Source organism: Indicator indicator, chromosome 7, assembly GCF_027791375.1.
Source record: "Indicator indicator isolate 239-I01 chromosome 7, UM_Iind_1.1, whole genome shotgun sequence".
Lineage (NCBI taxonomy): Eukaryota > Metazoa > Chordata > Aves > Piciformes > Indicatoridae > Indicator > Indicator indicator.
This window is the reverse complement of record NC_072016.1, coordinates 37654649-37668622: the sequence shown is the minus strand read 5'-3', so window position 1 is coordinate 37668622 and position 13974 is coordinate 37654649. Positions and strand designations below refer to the sequence as shown.

Here is a 13974-nt window from a genome sequence, read left to right as displayed (position 1 = left end):
ATCCCCCAGTTGTGATTCCAACACTGGAATGATTTCCTGCTCAAGCCTGTGCTAAAAATAATTCCGGGGCCAGAAGATTTCAGTGCAGGAAGCAGTTATTTATAAGAGATGTGTGCAGGAGAGAAGCAGTGGGGAAATGCTGTGCAAGTGGGAGAGATGGCTGCTTAAATCACACAGGTCTGCAGAGCAGAGGCCCTGGAGAGTAAATATTGGATTTGTTTTCACAAAGAGCTTCCTAAGCGTTCCATATAAAGAAGCCTCCTGTTCCGCTCTGCTGTGTAAACTCTGATTCATCCAAGTCCCTGGAACACATCAAGAGGACAGATGATGATGAATGCTCTGTGTCACCTCAGAGGCAGGACCCAGCTTGAGCAGTGGAAACTGAAATGAGTTTCAGACATGCACACACCCTGCACAGGGATTCACTACAGCTAATAGGAAGGAAGGGAAAGGATCTCGTTAGCCCGAGCTTTTAATTAATGATGGCACAAACTCTCCTCTGGCCTGTCACAGGGCAGGGCTGGGCAGGCCACCAGAGCAGTGCCAGAGGCTGGCATGGAGCCCTCTGATACCCACAGGGAAGAGAAAGGGCAGAAGGGAGAGAGCCTGATGGGGGGAGAGAAACTAAGCCAGCTGGGCTGGAGAGAAGAACAATGCCAGGGGAGAGAGACACAGAGACACAAACCAACATGGAACCCAACCCCTGAGGGCACCACTGGCACCACTGGCACCACTGCTGCTGGGGGCAGGCACTGGGCAGGGCCCAGCCTGGACTCAGCAGCAGATGGGAACCAGGTTCAGGAGCTGGATCCTGGAGCTGGATTCAGGAGCACAGGATGGGGATGGAAGGCAGAAGGGACAGAGTCCTGCTGGGACAGCAGCCAGGGAAGAAGAGGCTTGGCCCTGGGCAGCCCTCAGCCTGCTCCTGAAGATGCCCTCCATGGACTGCAATCCCTTGGGGGGCACTTGAGGGTCCCTGTGCTGTCTGCTCCTGCCTGCAGCTGCCACCTCTGCCCTCCTGCCCCCCAAGGTGGGGCCCAAGCCATGGCAGTGCCCTTGGTGTGCAGCCCAGCCCTTGGCAGTGACTGTGCCATCAGCTTCTGCCTGCTGGCAGCAGCCCCTGGCTGTGCCAAGCTGCCCTGAGCTGCAGAAAGTGCCTCAGTGAGCAGAGCCTGGGCTGGGAATCACAGCCCTGAGCAGAAGCAGCTCTGCCCTGGCTCACAGCAGCACGTGGCTGAGCAGAGGGGACAACAGAGATGGACAAAGGGCAGTGATTTCTGCAAGGGAGATAAATGCAGAGGTGAGTACAGAAGCAGATGCAGCAGCCCCAGCTGGCACCCAGCCAGACCAGCATCCTTTTCATCCCAAGGTGTTACTCAAAGCCACAATGAAGCAGCTGCCCCATGAGGCAGGGTGTGCAGCCCAAGGCTTTGAAAGCCAAGAGAGCCCTCTGGAAGAGTATTCAGCACCCCAAGATGTGGCCATCACCCATCTTTAGGATGTCCAGGCTTTCCAACACAGCCCATGGAGTGTCTCAGGAGGGAAGAAGGGGACCTGTTACATCATACCCAGGGTCCATCTGGCTTCAGAAGCCACCAAGAGCTCTGCTTTTACTTTCATTGTTGGAGTCCAAGCCAAGAGACACAATATCAAACATGCCCCCCACCAGCCATGCTGCTGAGACAGGCTGCTCTGGGCTGTGCTTGAGGCCCCATCCCTGGAGACATTCAGGATCAGCCTGGCTGTGTCCCTGGGCAGCCTGCTGTAGCTGGAGGTGTCCCTGCTGCCTGCAGGGGGTTGGCCAAGATGCCCTCTGAGGCTCCCTTCCAGCCCAGTGCACTCTGAATCTGTGATATCAGCTAGGGTGCAGCACAATGCATGCAGGAAGGGTCCATGGTGTGGGAGTCTGTCCAGTGAAGAACAAATCAAACCACACTTCTGTAGGTTGGCTCTTCCACTTCTGCTGCTGGGTTTTTCCTTCAAGATGAGGAGAAGGCTGGCTGTAGGCCTTGACTCTCAGTCAGGCTGAGCTCACTGTGCCGTGGGGAAACACAGGGAGCTGGAGCTGGAGCTTTAGAGGCAAAGGCTGAGATGACCTCCCTGACAGGTGAAGGTGACAGGACAAGACAACCTTGCAGGAGAGGCTTTGTGTAGCCATTGATACACCCCAGAGCTGCTTATTAATGAGAGGGATGCCTAATGCAGGTTCAGCTCTGGGACCCTCAGCCTCAGAAGAACATGGGCATGGTGGAACATATCCAGAGGAGGCCAGGAACATGTTCTGAGGACTGGAAGCCCTCTGCTGGGAGGCCAGGCTGGGAGAGTTGGGCTTGGGCAGCCTGCAGAGGAGAAGGCTCCAGGGAGACCTTCTGGTGGCCTTGCAGTGCTCCAAGGGCCCAGCAGAAAGCTGGGGACAGACTTCTGAGCAGGACCTCTTGTGCCAGGCCAAGGGGGGATGGTTTGAAGTGCAAGAGGGAGCTGGAGAGTGGAGAGAAGGAGAAATGTTTGAGGCTGAGGGTGGGGAGAGCCTGGCCCAGGCTGCCCAGAGAGGTGGGAGCTGCCCCATGGCTGGCAGCAGTGCAGGTCAGGGTGTTTGGGGCTGTGAGCAACCTGCTCTGGCTGGGGATGTCCCTGCTGGCTGCAGGGGCTGGGCTGGGGGAGCTTTCAAGCTCCCTTCCACCCAAACCCATCTGGGATTCTATGCTGTACAGAGCTTCACCACAGAATCATAGAATGGCTTAGGCTGGAAGAGACCTCAGAGACCATCCAGTGCCAACCCCCTGCCATGGGCAGGGACACCTCCCACCAGCCCAGCTTGCTCAAGGCCTCATCCAGCCTGGCCCTGAACACTTCCAGGGAGGGGGCAGCCACAGCCTCCCTGGACAATCCACTCCAGACTCTTGCCACCCTCATGGCGAAGGATTTGTTCCTAAGGTGGGATCTAAAGCTGTTCTCCTTCAGTTTCAATCCATTTCCCCTTGCCCTGTCAGTGCACACCCTGCTGACCTTAAATGTCCCTCTGCAGCCTTCCTGCAGGATCCCTTCAGCTATTGGCAGGCTGCTCTAAGGCCCCCCCAGAGCCTTCTCCTCTCTAGGCTGAACACCCCCAGCTCCCTCAGTCTGGCCTCACAGCAGAGCTGTTGCATCCCCTGGGTCATCTCTGTAGCCTCCTCTGCACTGGTTCCATCCCCTTGCTGTCTGCTTTTTCAGTCTCCTGTTTTCAGCTGCAGTCAGGAGCACCTCAGAGCCCCATTCCCAAGCAGTGCCCCATGGTTCCTACAGCTCCACCTTGCAAAGTAAAGCCTGGAGATGTGCCCTCTGCTTGACCAAGCTGGCAGTGGAACAGAGCTGGGGTTGCTGCAGCCACTTACCTTGGCGGGGAAAAAGAGAGGTTTTGTGTCTGCCTTGCCCCTTCTCTGCAGCCTGGCTGTGCCCCCAGTGTGCTGACCACCAGCACAGGCTAGAGGGACAGGGCAGGCAGGAGCAGCTACATTGCCATGGCAACTGCTGAAGCACTGCTGGAGGAGCCCAGCTGGGTGCCTGAGCGCCCTTTCCTTGCCTTGTTTTCCTTGTTGGTGCTGGTTTTTGGGGTGACCTCATGGGCATGGAAATGCCAGTAAACAGCAGTGCCCTTTCCACCAGCCTGTCTGCAGCTCAGCAGATATTTTTAGGCTCTTTTCTCTTATTCCTGTACATTCAAGGTCGTGGTTTGCCACCATGGTGAACTTTCAGCTGGAGGCTTTATGGGGATGTCCTCCTCCAGGCTGTGGTGACACCTCTGCAGCTGGAGCTGGTGATGCCTAGGGTCATGGAATGGTTTGGGTTGCAAATGAGTTCATAGAATTGTCTGGAGGCCCCCAGCACAAGAAGGACTTGGGGCTGCTGGAGAGGCTCCAGAGGAGGCCACCAAGATGATCAGAAGCTGGAGAAGAGCTGTGGGGCCAGGCTGGGAGAGTTGGGGCTGTTGAGGCTGGAGAAGAGAAGGCTCCAGGGAGACCTCAGAGCAGCCTTGCAGGACCTGAAGGAGCTCCAGGAGAGCTGGGGAGGGACTTTGGCCAAGGGCTGGGAGTGCCAGGCTGAGGGACAATGGCTTTGAGCTGGGAGAGGGGAGAGTGAGAGTGGAGAGGAGTAAGGTCATGAGGTCCTGGGTGACAGGTTGAACTTTGATGATCCTTGGGGTCTTTTCCAACCTTATTGATTCTGTGATTCTGTGAAGAAATTGTTGAGAGTGAGGGTGGGGAGAGACTGGCACAGGTTGCCCAGGGAGGTGGTTGAGGTCCCATCCTGAGACACTCACAGCCAGGCTGGATGTGGCCCTGTGCAGCCTGCTCTAGTTGGAGGTGTGCCTGCTGAGTGCAGAGGGCTTTTAGAAGATGCCCTTTGAGGGTCCCTTCCATCCAGTACAATCTGTGAATCTGTGGAAAGGATCTTCAAGACCATCCAGTGCCAACCCCCTGCCATGGGCAGAGACACCTCCCCCCAGCCCAGCTTGCTCAAGGCTTCATCCAGCCTGGACTTCAACACCTCCAAACCAGCCACAGCCTCCCTGGGCAACCTGTGCCAGTCTCTCCCCACCCTCACTCTCAACAATTTCTTCCTCCTCTCCACTCTCACTCTCCCCTCTCCCAGCTCAAAGCCATTGTCCTTCAGCCTGGCACTCCCAGCCCTTGGCCAAAGTCCCTCCCCAGCTCCAGCCTGGCCCTCAACACCTCCAGGGAGAGGCTGTTGGCTGTACCCATCCTGACTTCAGGACTCTGAACTTTGTTGGGGGTTGTTTAATTTTCCTCTTCATGGATTCTGCCTCAATGTTTGAACTGCATTGAAAAATAGAAGCTGTGAGAGTCTGACTGATGATGCACTTGAAGAGGTCAACAGGGTGGCAGCAGGGCATGTACTTGAGCTTATTGCAGCTATTTGTCATGTCCAGAACTGAGTGGATGGGAAGGAATTTCTAAACCAACAGCAGTGTGAGCAGCAACCTTCGGAGCCTTTGGGGGTTGGTCTGCTCTCCCTAGGACCAGAAGAGCAGCTCCAGAGGGCAGCTGAGCAATGCTCAGCAAGAGCTAAAGGAGCTGTGGGGAGGGGGCAAGAGGCTGGGGCCAGGCTCTGCTGAGTGGTGCCCAGGGCCAGGCCAAGGGGCAGAAAGTGGAAGGCAGGAGGTTGGAGCTGAGCAGGAGGAGAAAGTTGTTTGTTGTGAGGGTGCTGGAGGGCTGGAGCAGGCTGCCCAGAGAGGTTGTGGAGTCTCCTGCTGTGGAGAGCTTCCAACCCCCCCTGGGCATTGTGCTGCTGGGCAAGCTGCTGTGGGTGCCCTGCTGGAGCAGGGGCTTGGGCTGGGTGATGCCCAGAGGTCCCTTCCAGCCCTCCCCATGCTGGGTTCTTGATGGCTCTCTTTCAGGGAGCTAACTGTCACTCCACACAGGATCCTCTCTCCTGTTCATGATGGGACAGTTCCCATTGCTGAGGGCAGCTGAAGAAGGCTTGGTCAGGTATAGAATGGGAGCATTTGATTCTTCAGGGGATGAAAGAATTGCAGTAACTGCTGCCATTGGTGCACAACCTGCTGGATGTTTTTATGTCCACTCAGAGAGCCATCCCTTTTTCCTGTCTCTCCTGCATTTACTCATCCTAATGATAATTTTATGCCTTTGTCCTCTGCCTGCATGAGAGGAATCTTTAATGTGCAGGCAGAAGGTGAAATTTTCATTGCTTTTTATGAGTCTCAGGAATACATTTTCAATTCAATTACTGCCTATCGCTGGAAATATCACCCCAGTGGCTTGACAATAAATACAACTCATAGATTACTGAGAATCAGGAGGACAGGAAGCAGCAGAGTGGTTGTGGAGTCTCCTGGTGTGGAGAGCTTCCACCCCCCCCTGGGCATTGTGCTGCTGGGCAAGCTGCTGTGAGTGCCCTGCTGGAGCAGGGGGTGGGGCTGGGTGATGCCCAGAGGTCCCTTCCAACCCTCTCCATGCTGGGGTTGCATGGATTCCAGTTTACAAGCAGAGCTTTCCAGGAAGACACCTTGAGAAAAGGTTCATGACTTCTGCAATATCAGCACCCCAAGGTACCTCAGCCAAGCAGGAGAACAAAGGAAACTGTCACCCATCAAATCTCTCTGTTCTTTTGGACTCTCTAAAGGAGAACTTTTCCTCTCTGTCCTCCAGTTTTGCATCTGCTGAAGCTCAGGATAACTTTCACAGTCTGAGGAGAAAGTCTTCCCATTCCTGGTCTGGGACCTCCTTGTTTGAGGATGTTAAAGAACCATTCCCCTACAGCAGTGCCCCAGGAATGCTGGCATTGAGTTGGGTGGCAGTGCTGATCTGCCCAGAATCACTGAGGTTGGAAAGGACCTCTCAGATCATCCAGTCCAGCCAGAACCCAACTACCATGAGTACTGCACTCCATCCTGCCTCCTCAGCAGGCTGATGGTCTGCACCCACTGCTCTTTGTCTTGTGTGGTTATTGACTACTGTGGAAAGAGGCATTCAGCATCCCAAGGAATCCCAGTGGAGCTGTGGGAGGAGGCTGTTGGGGCCAGCCCTGGCCACCTGGAATTCAGGCAGTGCTGGGTGGCTGCATCAGCACTGCAGCTGTGCTCTGCATGCTGGTTCCAGAATAGGTCCTTCAGCAGGTGGACTGTCAAAGGGTTGTGTTAGACATTCTATACCTGACAGGAGGACTCTGTCTCCACTGGGAACCTGAGGAATGATGAGCAACAAACCAGGAGGGAGGGTGAGCCAGGAGTGAATCTGTGGGAAGTGCTTGCAGCAGCCCTGGCTCACTTCTTTAACCCTGCTCTGATCCCTGCAGTGAGTCAAAGCTCCAGCTGAAGTGTTGCCTTACGAACCTGCATTGTGGCCTTCTTCATCAGCATGGCCTTCAAGAAACCATGGAATCAGAGATGCTAGGGGCTGCAAGGGACCTCTGGATATATCCAGCCCCACCCCCTGCCAGAGCAGGGACACCCAGGGCAGGGCACACAGGAACACATCTAGGTGGGGCTGGAATCCATGCAAGCCCAGCATGGAGAGGGTTGGAATGGACCTCTGGGCGTCACCCAGCCCAACCCCCTGCCCAGGGGGGGCTGGAAGCTCTCCACACCAGGAGACTCCACAACCTCTCTGGGCAGCCTGCTCCAGCCCTCCAGCACCCTCACAACAAACAACTTTCTCCTCCTGCTCAGCTCCAACCTCCTGCCTTCCACTTTCTGCCACTTGCCCCTTGGCCTGGCCCTGGGCACCACTCAGCAGAGCCTGGCCCCAGCCTCTTGTCCCCTCCCCACAGCTCCTTTAGCTCTTGCTGAGCATTGCTCAGCTGCCCTCTGGGGCTGCTCTTCTGCAGGGCTCTCAGCCTTTGCTCCTCACAGAGCTGCTCCAGGCCCCTCAGCATCCTCATAGCATTCTCTGGACTCTCTCCAGCAGGTCTCTTGACCTGGGGAGCCCAGACCTGGACACAGGATTGCAGCTGTGGTCTCAGCAGGGCAGATTAAGGGTCAGAAGAACCTCCCCAGCCCTGCTGGCCACACTTTTCTTGCTGCACCCGAGGACCCCCTTGGCTCTCTTGGCCACAAGGGCATGTTGCTGTCCCATGCAGAACTTGCTGTCCCCCAGCACTCCAAGGTCTTCCTTCTAGCCAGAGGTACAATAAATAGCCTTTGGTGGAAAGCCATGACCTCACCACGATCCCTACTGTCTAAGAGAACAAAAAACTCTCTTGCAGAAGTTCAAGGGAATTTGGGTAGGCTGTGAGATTCTCTGTTCAGTGAGGACAAGCTTTGCTCATAGAACCACAGAACTGTTTGGGCTGCAAAAGGCCTCCAAGCTCATCCAGTCCAACCATCAACCCAGCCCCACCATGGCCACCAAACCATGGCCCCAAGTGCCATGGCCACACCTTGCTGGAACACCTCCAGCCATGGGGACTCCACCACCTCCCTGGGCAGCCTCTGCCAGTGCCTGAAGAGCAGGAGGAAGTAGGCAGAGGAAAGCTGAACCTCTGCTGTGATTGCAGAGGTGACAGATCCAGTGCACCTTGGATCCAACACATTTCCTGAGAGGTTTCCCTCAGGCAAGAGATTGCCCATCACAGGAATCAGCTGACCTGTGGCTGCTTGGTCTCACTGCTTACTGCTGGCCACAGAATTTGTAGCTGGAGCACACTGTGGATGGAGTTTGGAGCACCTGGTGGACCACACAGCTGTGTCTGTGCTCGTGTGACTGCTCATGCAGACCCTAGATGCTCCAGTGCCCTCCTGCCAGAGCAGTGTGGGCAGCAGGGCAGCAGAGGGGATTCTGCCCCTTGGCTCTGCTGGGCTCAGACCTCACCTCCAATCCTGCCTCCAGCTCTGGTGTCCTCAGCAGGAGAAGGGCACAGAGCTGCTGGAGAGAGTCCAGAGGAGGCCACAAAGATGATCCAAGGGCTGGAGCAGCTCTGCTGTGAGGCCAGGCTGAGGAAGCTGGGGGAGAGGAGAAGGCTCCAGGGGGACCTCAGAGATGCCTGCCAGGACCTGAAGGGATCCTGCAGGAAGGCTGCAGAGAGACTTTTGCTGAGGGTGTCTGGAGACAGGCCAAGGGGGAATGGTTGGAAGCTGAGGCAGAGCAGGGTTAGACTGGAGCTGAGGAAGAAGTTCTTCAGTAGGAGGGTGGTGAGACTCTGGCACAAGCTGCCCAGGGAGGCTGTGGCTGCCTCCTGCCTGGAGGTGTTCCAGGCCAGGCTGGATGAGACCTTGAGCAGCCTGGGCTGGTGGGAGGTGTCCCTGCCCATGGCAGGTGCTGGAACTGGATGACCCTTAAGGTACTTTCCAACCCATTCTGTGACTCTCTCTCAGCATGGTCCCAGCAGGGACTGGGGGATGAGGCTCTTGACACAGATGTCAAGAGATTGAGGAAGGCTTTCAGGCTGCATCTTCCAGAGGAGCTGCTCCAGAAGCCCATGCAGGGGGCAGAAGCAGCAAAGCTGGTCTGGGAGCAGCTGAGTTGAGCTCTGCTGAATGCCTGATGCTGTTCTGTTGTGTTGGTTTCAGTGGTGGTTGTGTTTTTTTTCCCACCCATTCCATTACTCTCTGGGCTGTGATCTCCTTCAGATTATCTTGTCTTGAGCAATTGAATTTCCAAATCATATTTCAGAGCTGTCAGGTTGATTGGATTATTTCTCCAATGCACCCCAAGCCACCAGCATATCCTTACTGTTTAATTCGTTTTCAGCTGCATTTTATTTTCAGTGCAAAAAACTAAAAAGAAATATATCAATAGGCAAAAAAGGTTGCTGAGGCTTTTTCTGTGCAGAGCAAATTTGGGCTTCTGAGAGAAAGGGGCTCTGCTGAGGGCAAAAACAATCTGGCAGTGTTGGCAAGTCAAAGGTGAAATCACCCAGTCAGAGGGGTGAGGGAAAGAACTGGTGGCCTTGCAGGCATTTTAAAGGTGTTTACCCCAAGGAGGATGTGGAGTCTGCTCTGAAGGCTTTCAAAAGCTGCCTGGACACAGCCCTGTGAAACCTGCTGTGGGTGCCCTGCTTTGGCAGCAGGGTTGGACTGGATGAACTCCAGAGGTGCCTTCCAACCTCACCAGGTTGTGCTTCTGAGCCTGCTAAAACACTCAGTGTTCACAGAGTCCTGCACCATGGGTTGGCTTGGAAGGGACCTCATAGACCATCCAGTGCCTATCCCCTGCCATGGGCAGGGACACCTCCCACCAGCCCAGCTTGCTCAAGGCCTCATCCAGCCTGGAGTTCAACACCTCCAGGGAGGAGGCAGCCACAGCCTCCCTGGGCAACCTGTGCCAGTCTCTCCCCACCCTCACTCTCAACAATTTCTTCCTCCTCTCCACTCTCACTCTCCCCTCTCCCAGCTCAAAGCCATTGTCCCTCAGCCTGGCACTCCCAGCCCTTGGCAGAAGTCCCTGCCTGCCCAACTTTCCTGGAGCCCTTCAGGTCCTGCAAGGCTGCTCTGAGGTCTCCCTGGAGCCTTCTCTTCTCCAGGCTGCACAGCCCCAATTCTCCCAGCCTGGCCCCACAGGGGAGGTTCTGCAGCCTCTGCTCACCTTGGTGGCCTCCTCTGGAGCCTCTCCAGCAGCTCCAGGTCCTTCTTGTGCTGGGGGCCCCAGAGCTGGAGGCAGTGCTGCAGGTGGGGATCTGAGCAAAGCAGAGCAGAGCAGAGGGGCAGAATCCCCTCCCTGTGCTGCTGTTCTCAGATGTTTCCATATTTCAGTGCCTCCTTTGTGATTTTTGCAGTTTCAGTCAGAATGCTTCAAAAGTTTACTCTCAAGGGCACAGCTCTCAGGTCCCTTTGGTTTGATGGGAGCTGGAAGATATTAGGAAGGAAGAAGATAGGGAGCAGACGAAATGCTGGTGATTCAGATGACCTTCAGAACACTGGCAGCTCATTTTCCTCTTGTGTGTATGTAATTATGAAGCCAGCAAAGCACAGTCATCTGTTTGATCCCTTCGTTTAGTGGTGATGTGCCAAAGGAAGGGGTGGGGACCAGCATCACAGCAGTGAACGTTGCCAAGCAGAGTCCCTGGGTTGGCTGTGGCCCTGCAGTGTCTTCAGGTGTGTGATTATGGCCAGTTGCTGTCAGGAGACACTGAGCAGAGACAGAAATGCCTGGCTCCACTTGCTTTGGGAGATGGCATCAGTGCCCAGTTTGGAGGAATACTGTCACTCTCTGTCAGGTGTCCTGTGTCCCCAAAACGCTGCTCAGTGTCCAAGGACCTCCTCTGAGGCACAGCATGAGAAGCAAATGGCTTTGGTTTTCTAGGCCTGATAACTGCATGGAGTTTGTCTGACTGTCCTCAGGCACTGCTGCCAGTACCTGAAGAGAGCCTGCAGGAAGGTTGCAGAGGGACTTCTCATGCCTAGAGACAGGACAAGGGAGAATGGTTTGGAGCTGAGGCACAGAAGGGTTGGACTGGAGCTGAGGCAGAAGTTCTGCAGTACCACGGTGGGGAGACTCTGGCACAGGTTGCCCAGGGAGGCTGTGGCTGCCCCCTCCCTAGAGGTGTTCCAGGCCAGGCTGGGTAAGGCCTTGAGCAAGCTGGGCTGGTGGGAGGTGTCCCTGCCCATGGCAGGGGGTTGGCACTGGATGGTCTTGAAGGTCCCTTCCAACCCATTCTGTGACTCTATGGCAAAGAACACCTCTAATGAAAAGGGGGTTTGGAAGGGACCTCGGGGCATCACCCAGCCCAAGCCCCTGCTCCAGCAGGGCACCCACAGCAGCTTGCCCAGCAGCACAATGCCCAGGGGGATTGGAAGCTCTTCACACCAGGAGACTCCACAACCTCTCTGGGCAGCCTGCTCCAGCCCTCCAGCACCCTCACCCCAAACAACTTTCTCCTCCTGCTCAGCTCCAACCTCCTGCCTTCCACTTTCTGCCACTTGCCCCTTGGCCTGGCCCTGGGCACCACTGACAAGAGTCTGGCCCCATGCTGATCCCCATCACTTTTGTAGGGTCAGGAGTGACTGAGAGCCCAAGGGGTACTGCAGAGTCAGATTGGGGGAAACTATGAGGGACCTCTGGAGGTCATTTGGTCAACCTGTTCAAGCGGGGCCACTGGTTGTGGTTGCTCTGGACCTTGTCCAGATGTTCTTTTTAATATCTCCAAAGAGGGAGACTCCCCAACCTTGCTGGCCAGGTTTTATCTCCTCTACATGGTAGAGGTAGAGGCTCAAGGCAAGAGTGCTTGCAGGAGGGTTGGAAGCCCCACTCCATATCCCCCATCCCACTCCAGACTGAATTAAATTTCATTCTTGGAGGCTCCTTGTCACTGCATTCCCCACTCTCCTTGACCAACTCTCCTTGAGCCTGGTAGACATGACCTTTGCCAAGGGAAATGCCACTAAGCCAATGGAGAAGTTGACCTTTTGGCCAAGCAAACCAAGCAAACATGGGTGGGAACTCCTGCTGTGGTCTTCAGTAACTCTTCCTGTGCCTCAGTGCTGCTGTGTTTCTGACACTGTGCTCCCACAGTAAGCTGTGGCCACGGCACTTGGGGCTGTGGTTTAGTGGCCATGCTGGGGTTGGGTTGATGGTTGGCCTGGATGAGCTGGGAGGCCTTTTCCAACCCAAACAATTCTGTGATGCAGGCATCATAGAATCACTTTGGTTGGAAGAGACCTCTGAAATCATAGAGCCCAACCCCTACCCCAGCACTGCCAGGTCACTACTAACCCATGGTCCTCAGCACCACAGCTGCACAGCTTTGAAACCCCTCCCAGATGGGGACTCTACCACTGCCCTGGGCAGCCTGGGACAGGCCTTGAGAGCCCTTTCAGGGAAGAAATTGTTCCTCATGTCCAACCTAAATGTATCCTGTGCAGCTTGAGGCCATTTCTTCTTCTACTATCACTTCTTATTAGGGAGGAGAGACCAACCCCCATCTCACTCCATCCTCCTGGCTTTCATAGAACCTTAGAATGGCCTAGGTTGGAAGAGACCTCAGAGATCATCTCCTCCAACCTCCCCACCATGGGCAGGGCACCTCTCAAATAGCCTCTATGGTTCATGATCTTCTTATGTTTGCAAGTGTTTCCAGTCCAGCTCAAATCCATTTCTGCTTAGAGCTGAGAGTGTTTTGTGGTGGGGTGGGAGCAGACCAGGAGAAAATCCCCAGTCCTGCCTGTGACTGAGTAGGTTGGTGGCACAGGTTAATTCCATTAAGTCCTGAACTGATCCTTAGTTGGTTACCAGCTTTCTGAGTGCTTCTCCAGCTTTTTGCTGCAAGTGGCCTTCCATCCCCCCAAGCCAATCCCATCTTGGCTGCTGGAAGCAGGTCAGGTCTCCAGGAGGAATTCGGCTGCTCAGCCCCAGGGCAAAACCTTTCTTGGGAGACAGCTGAGAGAAAGGCCTTTAGATTGCTGCCCTGTGCAGAGGGAAGCATTAATCGAGGTTTCTCTTGTGTTGCAGTGTTCCCACATTCCAGAGCCTTCCTGAGGAGATACTCAGTAAGCTTGCAGATGTCCTGGAAGAGGTAAGTGCTTCTCATTGGACAGCTCATGAGTTCAGAGCCTGGGAGCCTTCTGGTGGCACTACCCAGGCTCTTGTCTTCCAAAGAGGAGCTTCCTGACCCTGTTCCAGCAGGATGAGAGGAGCTGTGTGAAAAATGAACCCAGCTTTGAATTGGTTTTAGTTGGGTTTCCATCCAGCTGGAGAGGGACAGGCTGTGAGAGCTGGGGCTGGAGAAGACTATAGGGAGAACTCAGAGCAGCCTTCCAGTACCTGAAGGGGCTCCAGGAGAGCTGGAGAGGGACTTTTGGCAAGGGCTGGGAGTGCCAGGCTGAGAAACAATGGCTTTGAGCTGGGAGAGGGGAGATTGAGAAGGCGCCAGGGAGACCTCAGAGCTGCATTTCAGTATCTGCAGAGGACCCCCAGGCAGGCTGGGCAGGGACTGTTCAGAAGGGGCTGTAGGGATAGGACAAGGGATAAGGGTTGGAAGTGGAGCAGGGCAGAGTTAGGTTGGACATCAGGAGGAAGTTCTGCACAGTGAGGCTGGGGAGAGACTGGCACAGGCTGCCCAGGGAGGGGGTTGAGGCTCCATGCCTGGAGACACTCAGGATCAGCCTGGCTGTGTCCCTGGGCAGCCTGCTGTAGCTGGAGGTGTCCCTGCTGCCTGCTGGGGGTTGGCCAAGATGAGCTTTGCAAGTCTCTTCTAACCTGATGAATCTGAGTGTGCAGAAGGGAAACCACCTCCTCCTTCCCCTGGGGCAGTGGTGCAGAAGGGGAGACTGTGCCAATCCTGTGTGCTCTCAGGTGGGGTGGGACATATGTTAGAGGGCAATGTCCTGCCCTTAAAGGAGGGCTTGCGGAGAAGCTGCTCACAAAAGAGTTAAACCAGAGGGGGGATGTCATATAGATACTTGCCGGCCTGGGTAGAGCTGGGCAGTGCCTGCCTGGGTAAAAGCAGGCTCTCACTGGGGACAGGCTCTCACTGGGGACAGGCTCTCACTGGGGACAGGCTCTCGTTGGGGACAGGCTCTCA

The 13974-nt window shown here is 55.3% G+C and overlaps 1 protein-coding gene across 1 annotated transcript in view; it reads left to right on the top strand.

Moving 5' to 3' along the window:
• LOC128968323 (cGMP-dependent protein kinase 1-like) overlaps positions 1–13974 on the top strand; it is a 155625-nt gene that overhangs the window by 104120 nt on the left and 37531 nt on the right. The window contains exon 4 of the mRNA XM_054382735.1: positions 12903–12966. Coding sequence (XP_054238710.1) covers positions 12903–12966 — 64 coding nt within the window. The remainder of the gene's footprint in view (positions 1–12902; positions 12967–13974) is intronic.